General features: G+C 40.0%; 2 protein-coding genes and 1 long non-coding RNA gene across 3 annotated transcripts in view; 2 read left to right on the forward strand and 1 right to left on the reverse strand.

The window, feature by feature from the left end:
• The window catches only part of LOC147758781 (uncharacterized), a 75,567-nt gene that overhangs the window by 51,639 nt on the left and 8,907 nt on the right, over positions 1-15,021 (reverse strand). The window contains exon 2 of the long non-coding RNA XR_015318955.1: positions 6,238-6,458. This is a non-coding gene — a long non-coding RNA (uncharacterized LOC147758781). The remainder of the gene's footprint in view (positions 1-6,237; positions 6,459-15,021) is intronic.
• On the forward strand, positions 1,451-5,331 carry LOC147758782 (mutS protein homolog 4-like). Its single transcript, XM_086976923.1, has 6 exons — positions 1,451-1,633; positions 2,542-2,711; positions 3,285-3,487; positions 4,122-4,353; positions 5,122-5,282; positions 5,326-5,331. Exons 1-6 carry the CDS (start codon positions 1,551-1,553, stop codon positions 5,329-5,331), a joined length of 855 nt encoding a protein of 284 aa, XP_086833049.1. The 5' UTR covers positions 1,451-1,550.
• Positions 5,265-7,453, forward strand: LOC147758783 (mutS protein homolog 4-like). Its single transcript, XM_086977196.1, has 2 exons — positions 5,265-5,399; positions 5,778-7,453. The coding sequence occupies exons 1-2, from the start codon at positions 5,370-5,372 to the stop codon at positions 7,044-7,046; spliced, it is 1,299 nt and encodes a 432-aa protein (XP_086833322.1). The 5' UTR covers positions 5,265-5,369; the 3' UTR covers positions 7,047-7,453.

Raw genomic sequence — 15,021 nt, forward strand, 5'->3', positions numbered from 1 at the left:
GACATAAGCATCATCGCCTCATTTCAGATGGACTCCACGAGCTAGCGCTGACCAATCATAGGTTCGATTCGTTCCATCAGAACCAGCAGATTTCGCCTACGTAAAAGCTCATTCAAGTTTCTTGCAACGTTGTGAAACGTAGCCAGCAGCTTTTTTTCTTTTTAGCTCTATGATAGCTTTCGTATAGTACGTTACGTTCATCCCTTCGTAAACAGTGCATGAAATCTAGTCGCTACGATTATTCGCTTTCACAAGGCTCGTTTTGATGTCGGCTACCAAAATTTCGTGCTCTTCATTCAAGACTGAATATCGTTAGCAGCTGCCATTTTCTTTCGCTGGCAGGATTGAGCAGGACGGTCGCTTTATATTCACATCGTTCTGAAAACCATAGACGTCCAGGTTTGTCCGGAACCTTGTCCGGTACAATAGCATCGATGCTCGTTTGTACGCGTATACTGGGAGCGAGTTTACATCATCGATTTGTCCACAATAGTGATAGTGGCGAAAATTAGATAAAACCCTTACCTAGATCAAGGCATATGTACGATAGGAAAGTAATATCAAAGATCGTTGTCAATAAACGTTGCTTTTTGACCTGGTGATTCACGTATCGCCCACTGTCCGTAGACAAAATATATAGAATACTCATAATGCGATTATAAACGAGCTAGTTGAAGCGATAGTAAATTGAAAACTGTTGATCGACCATCCACTGATGCAATTGTAAAGCAAGTAATATTAAATTTTATTAATTACATTAAATATACAGATACGATGTATCGTTTACGGGCGGGTCGACTCTACTTCAAGTCTGATCCCTTGAATGTGATTTTTCCTATATATTTAGAGCTTGGACCCAATGGAAATCACGATGCCCCGCACCGCGCTTGATGCAAGGCCTGAAAGACAGTTGGTCAAACAGCTGAAGCAATTCTTTCCTGAGGTGCAACTCACCGGTACGTTCAACGAACTAAGTAATGTAAACTATTGTATGTACATTTACTTTCTTTAGTCACACTAATAACATATCATAATAAGTTCCGCGAAGGCTTGGATCACATTGAGTCTACTCACTTCAAAAACGTAACGGAAGACTTCAAATTTAATGTTAGTTTGAGCACTGAAACATTTTGACTGACCTAGAATGTTTAAACACAGGATACATTTAAAATTAATAAGGATGTTTTCAAAAGAAATTACTAAGTTAGAGTTAGGTAGGTGGATTCGTGTTATAGTCGGCGGTGGCTCCAAGGGTAACAACACAAATTGGATTAAAATTGACTTCGAATCACGAGGCTGCCAATTGGGTGTAACGACCGCTAACTTGATACGCGTTAATAACGAAAAACATAAGACGTACTTCGCAAGGTTCTATGAAACAGGTTGAGTAACTAGCAGATTGAGAACACGGAACTGGTTTGCCTTATTTGTAACGTGTGGATGTTGTTCTGGTCCCTAAGATACAGCTTTTTTTTTTTTTTGCCGGTTTAGGTATTGAACGCCGATGGTACAATGATTGCAAGGGCGTCGAAGTCCTTCGTAAATTGAACATGTTTCCACAAGCGGTGCCTCGTCTTGACATTGAGCTACGCAATAAGTATTATGCGCTTGCATCCGCCAATGCGATCTTTAAGTACGTCCATACTAGCCTCTTCCCGTAGACCAATGCAGACGGTCAACATTTTCTGTTGAAAAGATTCGATATGGCATGCTTTACCCCGAAAAGGCCACTAAAATGGATCCGTTAGAAAAAATTTCTTCTACAATTTGGTTTTGCCACAGACAATCCATTTCCATGACCAACTGTCTCTATTGCTCCGGAACGCATAAGTCAAACAGCGGGCTCCCGCCGCTACAAAGCTTTTGCGCCTTTAATGATATCTATTAAATTTTACAAAGAATAGCCACATCGTGAAACGACGAACCGCACTAGATTATATTGAAAGCTAGACAAAGCCTCTCCAGATGAGACATTAAAGGTGTAGCCGTACATCGATTACTAAACTGGCGATCCGGTTTTTATCGGAGCTAGTTATTTTTTGCCCCTATGTCAGTTATGGTCTTCGTTACCTAGGATCAAGCATATCGCTATGGTTTTACGAGATCATGAGGGAGCTCGTCTGTATTCATTCTTTCCGTGGAAGGAAGCAACCCTTTCGGCTTATACTACGGCCGTGACTAACTATTCGGCAGTCACTTTGTATCCATGCTTATCCAACACATGGACATGGAGGTACACAGATGGACGAAATCTTTAGAAACGATCTACTGAATGATTAAGTATGCGTGACTAGATAATCAACAAAAAAAAAATATGGCTTCTATGAAAAGCATCGACTTTACCGAGAACAGAAATCTCGTAATTAAGAGGTGTAATTTTTCGTTTTTGAGGTGTAACCATTGAAGCGATACTACTACTACCTATCTTGTAGACCAAGTGTCAGTTTGAAGTTAGATTAGGCACTCAACTGAAAATAACCAATAGCTCTTTCCAATTTTTTAGTGTAATTTTGCCTACATTGATATTTTTTTGGGAATTAGATACGCCGAATTGGTACAAAAGGCGGCCGCGCCGAGAGCCCGTTCACTACGAATTGACATACTCCCACCGGTAGAAGGAATCTGCCAAGTTGATGCCGTCACCGTTCGCGAACTGGAGTTAATTGCAAGCCTAGATGTTGCTAGCGACGCCTATAAGTACACCCTTTTCGGTAAGTTTAGCTTTTAGGTTGATTTCAATTGATATTCCCATTAGAAGTAATATAAACCATCGTTTCTTTTTTACTCTGTATCTTGCCAGTTACGAGCGTTTGAGTTTAAAAAAAACTTTTCAAACCTTCTACTACAGGAATATGAGATTGCGAAGACGATTTCAGAGAAATCTGACCACCTTAAAGCTACTTCCGGTTTTTTTTTTGTTGGACACGAACATCCAGTAAATGTCAACGGCTTTATAAGAAAAAACACGTGGCGTCAGAAGAAGAAGAAGAAGAAGGATAGCATTTTTTCGACCAAGCTTTTTTTCCTTATTTCTTGCAGCTTATTTAGCATTCGTCTGGCCGCATGGCAGTGAATACAGGTACTATGCTTGTTTTTTTTTTAATCAAAGTTGGCCTAAAAACCCATTCATTGACAAACAATGATCTTAGCAATGATGTCCGCACGGGCGCCGAGAATATTTTTGTAGGGCCACAAAGTGAGGTTTTTAAATAGCATCTATAAACAATCTGTTTTTCTGAATACGTCATCATATCGCCTTGTTATGCGACTTTTTAATTATGCAGACGTAATAAATTACACAGCAACTGGTCCAGGACAACGAGCACTCAGACTAAGGCTTCTGCAGCCACTGCGAGACCTAGCCCATATTGAGGAGCGTCTTGATTGTCTCACCGAATTGATTGATCGAGCTGCACTTGCTCAGGATTTGCATACTTTGCTAAGCAAGACCATCGATCTCGAGCGACTTATCACCAACATAGTGAAGGTTGGTTTGGCGGAATCTCCGATGTAGTTTATACTAACTTCCCGTTCTACCATTGAGCATTTGCCTTTCCAGATAAGTTACAAATTCTGAGAAAATAGAGATCAGAGATGTACACATTTGCACAGACCTGTCTAAAGTCTAATTCTATACCTTAGCTAGTTTGAGCGTTGTCCGTGAACGTTCTCAACCAAGTGTTAGGCCAGAAGTAAAGTAGTAAGGATCGATAGCCTTTTAGAAATGAATATTTCATATAAATTTTCTTCTTATGTTAATTAATTTTAACGCTGATTTTTTAGTTGAACAGTATTCAAAAGTTACTCTGTTTAGCAGTGCCTTTGGCCTTTTCATAGAGCCAGGTTTAGTAGGTTTTATAGCATTTGAACTTTTGCTTACGTTACAACATAAAAAATCAGTAAAAGTAGTAGTTGATATAGTTTGTTCCGTTCTATTCAATTGCTCAAACCTTGATCCAGTGAATGAGGTATATAAATTGTTTGTTTGCTTACACTCGACTCATCGTCTAGAATAAACTGTCCTGCGTCTCCGTCGGATATTAGAATGTGTCAAATGAAAAACGATACAACAAACAGCATAAAATATACAATTCTTCCTCACACGGCCTTCTGTGGTTTAGGATGGTTTAGGCGGTGGAGACCATGCAACTGCTATGGCGAACCGAATACAATGCCTGTTATCCCTCAAACACAACCTTGACCTGCTGGAATCCTTTCAAACAATTCTGGGGCCGTACGCTAAGGAGGCGGGTTCTGTTCCTGGCGCTTGCAAACAACAGAGAATATCCTATATCAGCATACTCCAAAGCTTCATGTCCGATCCGAGATTCAAGCAGATCTCTAAGGTCATCAGTGAGTAGCACTATATACAATAATATATACATTTAATATATATAAATATAAATTTATAAGTTCAGCCGAATGAAGTAGTTGGACCTTTAATCATAAATCATAATAAAAACGCACGTATTTATGTCAATAGCCGCACGAAGCATCAATATCATTGCGTGCCTACACAACTATGAATGAATGCTCTTCGGTATGATCTAATTTTATGGAAATAACGTGACGCAAGACATTCTAGTAAATGAATTATTTATAAAAAAAAAAAGATATAGCGGTAATGATGAAGCACATTCGAAATGCCCATTGCCGATAGCTGGAAATGTAATACAGTGTGGGCAACGCCTGATTTCGCTGCTATGAGTTGTGACCTGCTCGCCGTATTAGCTTGTCTCGCGTGTTGGTAGAGATAACTACAGATGTTTTACAAATGAGCATTGTGCTAACGAGTTCAACACATGAACCAGCTCACAGCTGTCTCTAGGAATATAGGTTTCTAGTTGTGTTGTTTCTTTTGTTATCTAACTATATCAATATGGTCTATTGTCAGTTTCAAATCTAGACACTTAGAATCGGTCCACTAGAACGCCCAAAAATCATCTGGGCTACTTTGGTAAATCCTTATAGCCTACTTCCTGTTTTTCTCTGCATATCGTTTATATATCAACCGCTAATAATCTTGGTAACATAAAACTTGTCTTTTCTGTAGAAATAGAAAATAGATATCATTCTGTAGAATAGTTAGCTCTAACAACAAATGTCTGCCTCTTTCCTTAGACGACTACTTTGTCCCTGAAGCGTTTCTGAACCGTGGTGTACTAGATTCTCTAACTGCGCGTATTGGCTGCATTCGTGTTGAAATCAGCGATACTTTAGATCAGTACCGCAGATTGTACGCAGAAACCATTGAGGAAATCGATAACATACGGACGAGAGCGGCCGAAAAATACCAACTCAGTAGACTTCAGCTGGCCTTTTCAGCAGTAAGAGGATTTCACTTTAGTCTTCCGAGCTCCAATCACTCAATGTCCATGTTGCCTCCTGAATTTATCAAGGTAAACGCCATCATATCCTATGTACACAATGGCAAACTTATATACACACACACACACACACACACACGTATATATATAGTACATCTTCTTATTCCAGCCGGAGTAGATTTAGGCTCTTCTATGCATCAAAACGTATAGTGATCATATACAAGGAACATAGTAGTAGTAAATCGACTATCTGCAACAACTGAATAAACCTTTTAAAAGCAGCTCTAAAAACATAGGAAATAATCATGTGTAAGCTTCAAATGAGAGTTTAGGTACAAACCAACCTTAAATGTACGTACGCTAATTATTGCTACTCACAATATCTTAACATCTGTAGTACCCGATTCTCTCGCTACCAAAGAATACACATGTGCGACATCGTCATTTCAGATAACCCATACCCGTTCAAACTATCACTTCACAACTGAGTCACTTCTTCGGGCTAATGAACGCCTAAATTGGGTGGTAAACGAAATTTACCGAAGTTCAATTATCGTCCTACAACCAGTAGTAGACCAAATTCGGCCTCACATCGACAGCCTATTCAAACTTGCAGAAATGTGGACCGAGCTTGATGTGACCTGCAGCTTAGCGATTTTAGCTAGCGTTAATGATGGCTTTGTAAGGCCCAAATTCTCCGATTATGTTACAGCTGTTGAGGAGGGCCGCCACCCTGTACTGGCGCGCCAGTGGTCATTCGAAGACCCTGACGTATTTCACGCAAACCCTGTTCGACTGACCACAAAAGATAATATGATTATTCTCACCGGACCTAACAACGCCGGCAAGTCCGTCTATATGAAACAATTAGCACTGCTACAAATTCTCGCACAGATTGGAAGTTACGTACCGGCAAAGTGGGCGGTATTTCGACCAGCGAGCAAAATTTTCGCCCGTACAGGGTACGGGGATGATCTGGTTAACAGCTGTTCGTCGTATATGCTTGAAGTTGTACGCGTAAGTCAGGTGCTGGAAAACGTCGAAGAAGACTCATTGATCGTCGTGGATGAACTGGGTTGTGGCACCAGCGAAGAAGATGGAGCCGCGCTCTGTTTTGCAGTGGCAAGTTACCTGAGCAAATTTAAGGCGTTTGTCATTTTTTCCACACACTTCGAGCTCGTAACCCATCTTGAGAGGTTCTATCCTAATGTCAGTAATTATCATATTGATGCAAAAATTGAAAACGGTGTATTAGTCTATAAACGGAGTCTTGAAGAGGGAGTAACCCCGCTAACAGCATATGGCGTCCAAACGGCACGCCAGAATGGCGTTCAGGAAGCGATCTGCAAAGAGGCAGCAGAGGTCGCATATACTATTTGGCTTAATACTAAGCCGTTGAAAGCGCTTGACCAGGCTGATTGCTTGTTAAATCTGCGACGCCAGGCGTCCGCTTTGAGAAAAAAGGCAATAGCTTTCACTCGAGCAGGCTTCGCGAAATTAACTCGCGAACAGACAGCGGAACTCGTGGAAGACATCAAGACACTTGCGGAGAACAAACAGCAGGTGATGGGCATCATTGCAAACTGTCGAAGCCGACCTACTGCTATTGAATATGAAGCTACAACCCGTAATGGCAAAGACTACTCGAGTATTATACTTCAGAATTCCGTAGCTCGAACACCGATTTCGGCCAGCCCATTTTTTCCCAGTAAGGAGTAGTCCTTAACCGAATACTCAGAGCTCGTCTAACCTTAAAATGTCAGATTGACGTCTATGATGTGTAAATGATATGAGAATGTACTTTGTGCGCAAGGTTAGTTACTTTAAACGTAGTGAATGAGCACTGTGAAAAATGGTGTTTGGCAAACATGACAAGATCTATTAGAAAATTCTATTTTATTTAGTTGAATAGCAACGATGGCGCTGACCCTATCCGTATATTCAACCACGTACTCCTGTAGTATTACGCATATCTAAGTATCATGTAATCTATATCAAATTAAACAAAACAATTGAAGTTATCAGTAAAAGAAGTAATAACATAATAAAACTAGCCGATGGTATTGATCTTTTTTAAAAAGCTGGTTACGGGATACGAAAACTTGCTAATTAAGGTCAATACGCGAGATACGTTCATATTATATAGGGTTATATCATTATTACCGATTCAACCAGCTATAAAATAACAGGCTAAAAAGAGTTAGCCTGTGAGCTAACGTAAATAGTGTGTTTTCAGGCCATATTCGTGTTAAGTTTATGATGAAAAAGATATAGAAAGAAACCCTAACTAACTATAAATGGCCGACAGACCAGGGATATAAAATTTCTCACATTGGCCCTGTAAGTGAACGGGCTATTATATTTTGTAAGAACGTATAATATTTAAAACACATGCGTTTTAAATATCGCTTGATAGCTAGAGATAAAATATGTTAGTATGATATCGCCATGAGATGCTATTGTAGCTATAGTTAATACTTGGATTTACCAAACGGGCTCGAAAATAAGTTTGCCCCATTCAAACGTATTAAGACAATTATCTGTATGCGTCCCTATATTTTTCGTGTTTACTAATCATAGATAGATAACAAACTGTAAATCTATTCATTTCATGTATGAATCAGCTCTTCAGTACCTGACTACGATCCGTGAGAACTCTCGGCGTAGAGGAATCCTCTAGAAAGCTAAAAAAAAAATTACGGACGCCATAATTAAACAGTGCGGCAACAGTAGTAAGCAAGATAAGGCTTTCCAATCCTCTTACACATACTATTCTGACCCTTAAGCCTTTGTTTAGTAGCATCAATGTTATCCGAGCTAAAGGAAATTGCATCAGAGAAAATCCGCTCTACATGGCCTTCCCTTCTACAAAGCCATTTTCATTAATGCGGCTGGCTCCGTTTCGCGTCACTAGGTATTAAGCTGGCATAATAGCCAAAATCAACTTTTAACGAAAGGCGTTTCCGCGCCAGATATTGAACACATCGCTTAACGCTTATATGTGTGTCTGTTTATTTTAACGAGGTCCGAAACGTCTTTAAGTAAGCGCAACTTTGCTCTGATATCTCAACGATGAGGGAGGATCAATTGCAGGGAGGTGCTGCAATCGAGTTCTTGAATAGCCCTTGAACTGTTTGACTTCTTTAGTAGTACCGTACATGAATTTATTATTTCCCTGGTTCTTTCTGATATTCCATGGTTTTCTTCATATTCATCATTATATATCGCATTCTGTATTGGTGTTTATATTTCAACCCACCTAAGGAGGTGGTAGGAAACCGGTTTCGTGCAAGCTTCTACAGCATATCAGAGCTATTTTTGCATTTCCTACTTGGCAAAACCGTATCATTTTTCAAAGCCCATACGTTGGCTACTTCAAAGGTTGCCTTTTCCTGTCAACGGATTGATGCTTGTTGCAGTTCAGCAACCACTCCATAGCATTCTTAGATTCCAGTAGGTCTTTCAATCTTACAGACATTTAAGTTTTTTTGGCCTTCCGTTGTCCAAAACCTCTCACTTACAAATTGATGTCTAAAGCATCAGCCGGCCACAGGATCAAGAAAATGCGCCTGGATGGGAGCAAAGTCTTGGTCATGATGTACCAATCGCGTGAATTATATGAACGGGCATATGAACATTACCACTCACTGACTATGCATAGGAGTTTCAAGCTCCTCTCTTTATTCCCATTACAATATGCATAAAATTGAATTTTTTCGTAGAAGAGTTACTCAGAGCGAATGTCCTGCATCGCTAGTGACGATCGTACTTGCCGTATACCCCTCACTATCAGATCTAGGTCAAACATAAATCCTGTTGAGCATCCATGTGTCGTGCTAGATGAACATGCTCAGACCACAGAATTCATCGAGAAAGTTTGGCCTTTTTGGCAAAGACGCTTTTAGACAGCCGTACCAAATACGCTTATTCAATTAAAAGTTGACAAACGCAAAGTTATTCCTTAGGAATGTCCAGATACAATTTAGTCTTTATATACAATCGAAGTGAACTTCGTTTCAAAATTATCGTTGTCATGAATGCTAAATAATTTTTTGATAGGACGCCATGACACCAGTTTCGTTTACGTAATGAAGGCATAAGTTGTAGACCTACGCTTCCTTAAGGGACGTTACAAGATCGTACACAGTGCAGCCTAGTGTTGCCTTCAAATGTTGCTCCTAAACCGCGCTCAATTATTAAAACTATTAACGATTGGTCCTTCCAATAGAATGCGGGTCCGTCACGTCCTGCAGATGTAGTTATTATAAGGTTCGTCGGCACCTTTTACTACTACGTGGACTAGACGATCGGTGCGCAGCGTTTTGACAATGTCTTACTTACATGCTTCATTTTGAAGAATTTCGATAACTCGAAAATGGTAAGCAAGAAATGAAAAAGCAATTTTATTTGCTACATCTACTACAGATACGCTCCACATATAAGGACAATGAAGTATTTGCAATAGGCGTGTCAAAAATAATTGCGACTTCACCTTCTATGATGCCTACTGCAAATCCCCAAACCGTAGAACAGATTCAAAGCATTATTAAATTTGTCAGAAACTGACGATACATGCGAACGTATGTAAGCAGTCGCAGAGCTCTCTTATGCAAACCTAATGTTGTTATATATGTACAAATATAAATATCGGAATAACCTATACGACAAAGGATAATGTTATATGTTAGTTGTTTCAGTACTTTACGTTCAAGCTTCTCTAAACTACGATTAAAAGTAATTATATGATGCTACATGTTGCATTAAAGACGCACTTTGTACGATGTTTTAAATGCTCAGAATTGAAATTCAGCTGTGAAGTGATAAACTTCCGTACGTACTAGATCCACTGTAATCAGAGAAGAAGAGCTGAATTGTTTGCTGAAATGTTTCGAAGGTTACCGAAGAGAAACGGTCGTCTATAGAAATGGATGAAATATAATTAGAGAGGCAGTGTTTTATTTTCGCCTTTTAATTGACAGGCAGATAGATATTAGTTCATTATAACGCTGGCACTGCTGCTTTGACGGACGCTTGCGTCGCTTGCGGTACCTATAGTGCTTTGAATTAGCCGTTGTAAATGTGTATCAGCTTCAGTAGCGCGAAACGTCACTAGGAAGTATGTTGAAATATAATTCAGTTCTTGTCCTAGCGCTCATATGGTTTCAATATCATCATATCAGTTTGAGCAAAGTGAACCTGCTAATTTACAATAAGTAATGATTAGTTATTAAGCGAAAAATTTAACCCTAAGTCTCGTGACAAATAAATGAGTGGGTAGCCGCCCACGTCGCCAGATCGCCCACAGTGAGTAACCTTTTTTTTTTTTTTTTAACATATTCCACATAAAACATGGAGCCAATAGAGCATCTATTATCTGTAGTGATATCTAAGTCCAACCATCGGTTTATCTAGTGCTCGCTTTGGGGGCTGTCATTCGCTGCCTCAACGACTCGAAACAAAAGCCCTTCGGGAATCAGTTCTAAGTGGATCACCTATGTCTGTTAGCCTTTTACGACTTGCTATGTCCGGATCCGGATGGTTTTCATAACTATTACGTAAAGTGTTGAGCTTGGGGTAAGAAAGTGGCCGCAGCAGACCACTTACATACGAGGCCGCACATCAATAAACATACGAGTGGAGATAAAACCCGCAAGTATTTCTACTGGGCGATTTCCGCGTTAAGCACCACCAAAGTTAACTCAGCTTGAAGTATCTTCGCTTAGGTCACTCTAGCTGAGTGTCTGGGAACAGTTTGGTAGGTCCAGAGAAATCTGAACATAACTTGTAGGACTGCCCATTCGCCGTTGTCATCATGATCATCACATGTATACCATATGTTGGCATCACATGGTCATCTAGAACTCAAAAGTTCTACCCGTAGTAAATACTGAGCGTTATTGGATCCACTTGCATCTGAAGCTTCGCACAAGTTTTGCCCTGATCGTAAAATATAGTCTTCGTCCTTTTACAGTATACTTTTATCAATACCGATTGCTTATATTGAACAACTCACAGCATGCTGTTGATGCATGTGTACTGGATGAGCATTAGGTCTCTCCAGCTAGAGAATTCGATCAACGAAGTGACCGCACAACTGAATCTGTGTGAGACTTGCGGGTGCCCGAGTCTTGACATGCGCTCTTTCTAAGCTGTGATCGCCTTAAACGACTTCGTGAGCACCGAATTAGTGCCGAAGCAATCGACGTAATTACGCGGTCATCCGGCGTCCAGGAGCTTCGCCAAGAGCCGGTTGGTCGCTTATTGGGCCATTTTATGTCTATCCTTTCTAGGGGCACCGACGTATTAGCGTCTCCTTCACACTAGGTAACTCTTCTTCCTTTTTTTTTTTTTTAATTTATTTTAGTCCTAGTTTCAGATGAAACTGTTTATACAACCATAAGTGGAGGGTAACCACATGTATATAATTAAAACATCCAATATGGTATTGTTACTTAAAGTTGCGAGTTTCTACATAAATTTTTTTTCTAATTTTCATTTTGATAGAAGTTCGATAAAACTCGAGTGTTCTCCTTAGATGAAAAAGCGGGAATGGATGCCAGTATTTATTACGTATGGCATACGTAACACGTACGTAATATTTTAATGTATTACATGTTAGGTTCATTTGCTCGATAGGTATTCTCAATAGCGAGGGGGTCTCATGTATAATCGCTTGGAAATGTTAATTCAACAAAGATATTAAACTTGTTTTGTAAACTTGTAAATTTTGTTGGTGCCACTATCTTATTTGTAGTGAAATATTTAAGCAGAACTATGGATATACGGAGCTTCTGGAAACATAGGAGCGTATATATATCATCATAGTAATACATGATTCGACAAGGAATAAAAAAGCGTTGTACGCTTTTACATTCTGGGCTAAATAGTTAGCTGAGGTAATACACAGGCGTGTCGGTCAATTTTTCTTATTACTGGTACAAGGTTTTTAGAACGGAAGTCAAATTTACCAGTGGACGACTAGAGGGACCAATGGGCAACGATCATGATAGACAGAGCAGATAACAAAGCATAAAGGGCCAGAAACATTGTCCTAACTATTTATGTAGACAGAAATATAAGAAGAGAGAAGGTATAAAGAAACCTTAGCGAAGCAGGACACAACTGGATATCACCAAAAGTATCACGAAGTGACGAGAATACCTATTGTTTAGCATGGTCATTACTATAATATTAGCCTACGGTGGTGACGGGCCCGCCGAATACTGATTACGCTCGACACCGAGAGGGTCAGACGCTGCCGCCGATAGAACAATGCATACTAGCCTATATGCTGTACTTCTATCGTCGAGGTCGTATTCGTCTGACGCGCTACGACAAATTCTAGCCTTAGGAACCTCTGCTTGAAGTCATCTAAAGAGTTCTTCCGATTATTTTCTGTTTGTGGATAGGCACGTATACACAATGATCAGCTCCTAACACAGAAAAGGCAATGGCCTATTCTGTACAATGTGCAACCTAGACAGAAACACGTAACGCCATTCTGTTGTTGTACATTTTTTTGCCCATTTCAACCTGCGAGAGTCAACGGAGAACGAGGAAGCTAGAAGAAATGTGATCTTCGATCTCGAATCGGCAACAATGGCTCCGAGCGATATCACCTCCTGGCGAAAAAAATCACAGACTTATATATACATTTAGATTGGTTCAATTAAATCTAATGTTTGCGACCACTCTCCGCAAGGTCGTAAACAGCGCCAACTGATCACAAGGCAGGCCTTAACGGTATTTAGCGACACGAATACAGATCTGCACAATGATCAACAAACTAGCCACTGATTCATGCACACGGCGTACTACTGTATGGAAATTTCAATTGCTTCTAACGCTAATAACGTAGAATAGAGTAAATAAGGCTCAATTAGGAACATGAGTCCAACGGTACCAGGCATGAAAACTAACTGCGCTGTCATATTTCGTGTGAGCGAAGTGTTTAGATGGCGATACCATTTAGCTAGCACTGGTTGAAATAGAATAGGGTTTGTAAGGCAAATATGGCTGCACACGCCGATAACTCATGCGTACATCCCTAGTCAGCCTGTTCATCCCTTCGTAACGGAACGACTAGTTCTATCTTCTACTGCATTTTTATATAGTAATGAAACGTACACGGGTGGGTATACGTAAAGGAAGCATAAAGCCTAATACAAACGGTTGTATCCTGTAATGATGATAGATTGCTTTTCCAATCAGATATAAACGAAAAGTTCAAAAATTCACCAATTTCTGAACTTGTTACTAACAGCAAATGGACAATGTCTAAAAAAAAAAACTCTGCCCTACAAAAATAGATGGTAAAATCTAATTTTTTTACGTACTATTATTTACGAAGTGCTTATTTCTCTGGAAGAAGAAACAAGAAAGTTAGCTAATACTTTCTTGTAACAAATAACTCTACACATACATATATATATATATGTGTGTGAGTAAAATATTTTACGTTTTGTCTTGTATGTATGGCTTATTCCTGCGTTATTACTCACAATTGATAGACAGAATAAAGCTCTTATAATCGCTTCGTGTGATAAGACACGTTAAACTACATACATTGACGCAAATTCTGACGTTCCAGCGTCGAGTACGAACTCGAAAAATAAGCCCTTTGATTACATGCCGGACACCATTTAAGGCTAGTAAAGTCAAGGGCAAAACTTTCATAACTAAAAGCGCACGTGGACAATTGAACAGACGTCCCCTAGCAACGTGCAATTATCGTTGATTCTTTCGAATAACCTCTTCTGCTGCCCATGGGCATATCTGTGCAACATACGCCGGCTCTAGTTCTTCGAAGAAATAGAAAATCTATCCCATTTTAACGAAGCCGCTTGCCTTTTATAGAAAAATTATTAGAACTCCGTTCCAGGCGTGGTCTCTCAGTTCTTTTTCATACGTAAATGAGTCAACATTCTTCGACTTCACATGTATGAGTACATTAATGACAGGAACTGTGTGGGCCCGAACCGCTATTCCGCTTAACTAGAACCAGGGATCAGAGTGGACTATAAATGGCCTGGGGAGTGGGCTATAAACTACCGTGGTGGCTGTAAACGCGCAGAAATTTATAGTCACCACGATACGAGCTTTAGTCGCAATGAATTGAATTTTTATGATGGATAAAATTACTTTTTTCAGATCGTTTGCACTTGGCTAAATGCATCGTGAAATTCCCGTCTTGTTTGGTTAAGTGTTGAGTGAGTGTAGCCCGCTACCTCTCGAGGTGCTGACAATTCTCTGTGTAACGGTTACGATTTGGTGTAATAGTGGCCTCATAGATAATCATCATATTCGGCGACGTAGAAAGCTGAACTAGCGCTCGGAGAGGACCAGGGAATTGTCTGGCGAAAACGACACGCAAACTCTCCAATCTGTACGACTAAAAAAAGTTACAGCACATTTTGACAGGTTGAAGTGTGATCTGACGTGCTCAGTTCAGAAGTGATTATGAAGTACTGAAAATAGCTACGTCGTACCCACGCTCTTTCGCTGCCTCAAAAGGCGTTCGTCAGCTGTAAACAATTTGCGGATATTTTAAGTAAAACGATTAATAGGAAATGCATGTCTCATGGACGACCGCTGAAGTCGGTGTTTAAGCACGAGGCGAACACATAGCTACATTCGGCTCAGCAGGCCTATTCCTTACTTGTCATCTGTGCCCCGTCGAGTCAATTATGTATGA

Source organism: Varroa destructor, unplaced genomic scaffold (genome assembly GCF_002443255.2).
Source record: "Varroa destructor unplaced genomic scaffold, Vdes_3.0 BEIS01000001.1, whole genome shotgun sequence".
Classification (NCBI taxonomy): Eukaryota; Metazoa; Arthropoda; class Arachnida; order Mesostigmata; family Varroidae; genus Varroa; species Varroa destructor.

Excerpts from the sequence above, each read along its gene's own strand:
- LOC147758782 (XM_086976923.1), top strand. The coding sequence starts at position 1,551 with ATGTTTCCACAAGCGGTGCCTCGTCTTGACATTGAGCTACGCAATAAG. Across the intron at positions 1,634-2,541 it reads TCCGCCAATGCGATCTTTAA|ATACGCCGAATTGGTACAAA; the intron begins GTACGTCCATAC and ends TTTGGGAATTAG. Across the intron at positions 2,712-3,284 it reads CTATAAGTACACCCTTTTCG|ACGTAATAAATTACACAGCA; the intron begins GTAAGTTTAGCT and ends TTAATTATGCAG.
- LOC147758783 (XM_086977196.1), top strand. The coding sequence starts at position 5,370 with ATGTCCATGTTGCCTCCTGAATTTATCAAG. Across the intron at positions 5,400-5,777 it reads TGCCTCCTGAATTTATCAAG|ATAACCCATACCCGTTCAAA; the intron begins GTAAACGCCATC and ends TCGTCATTTCAG.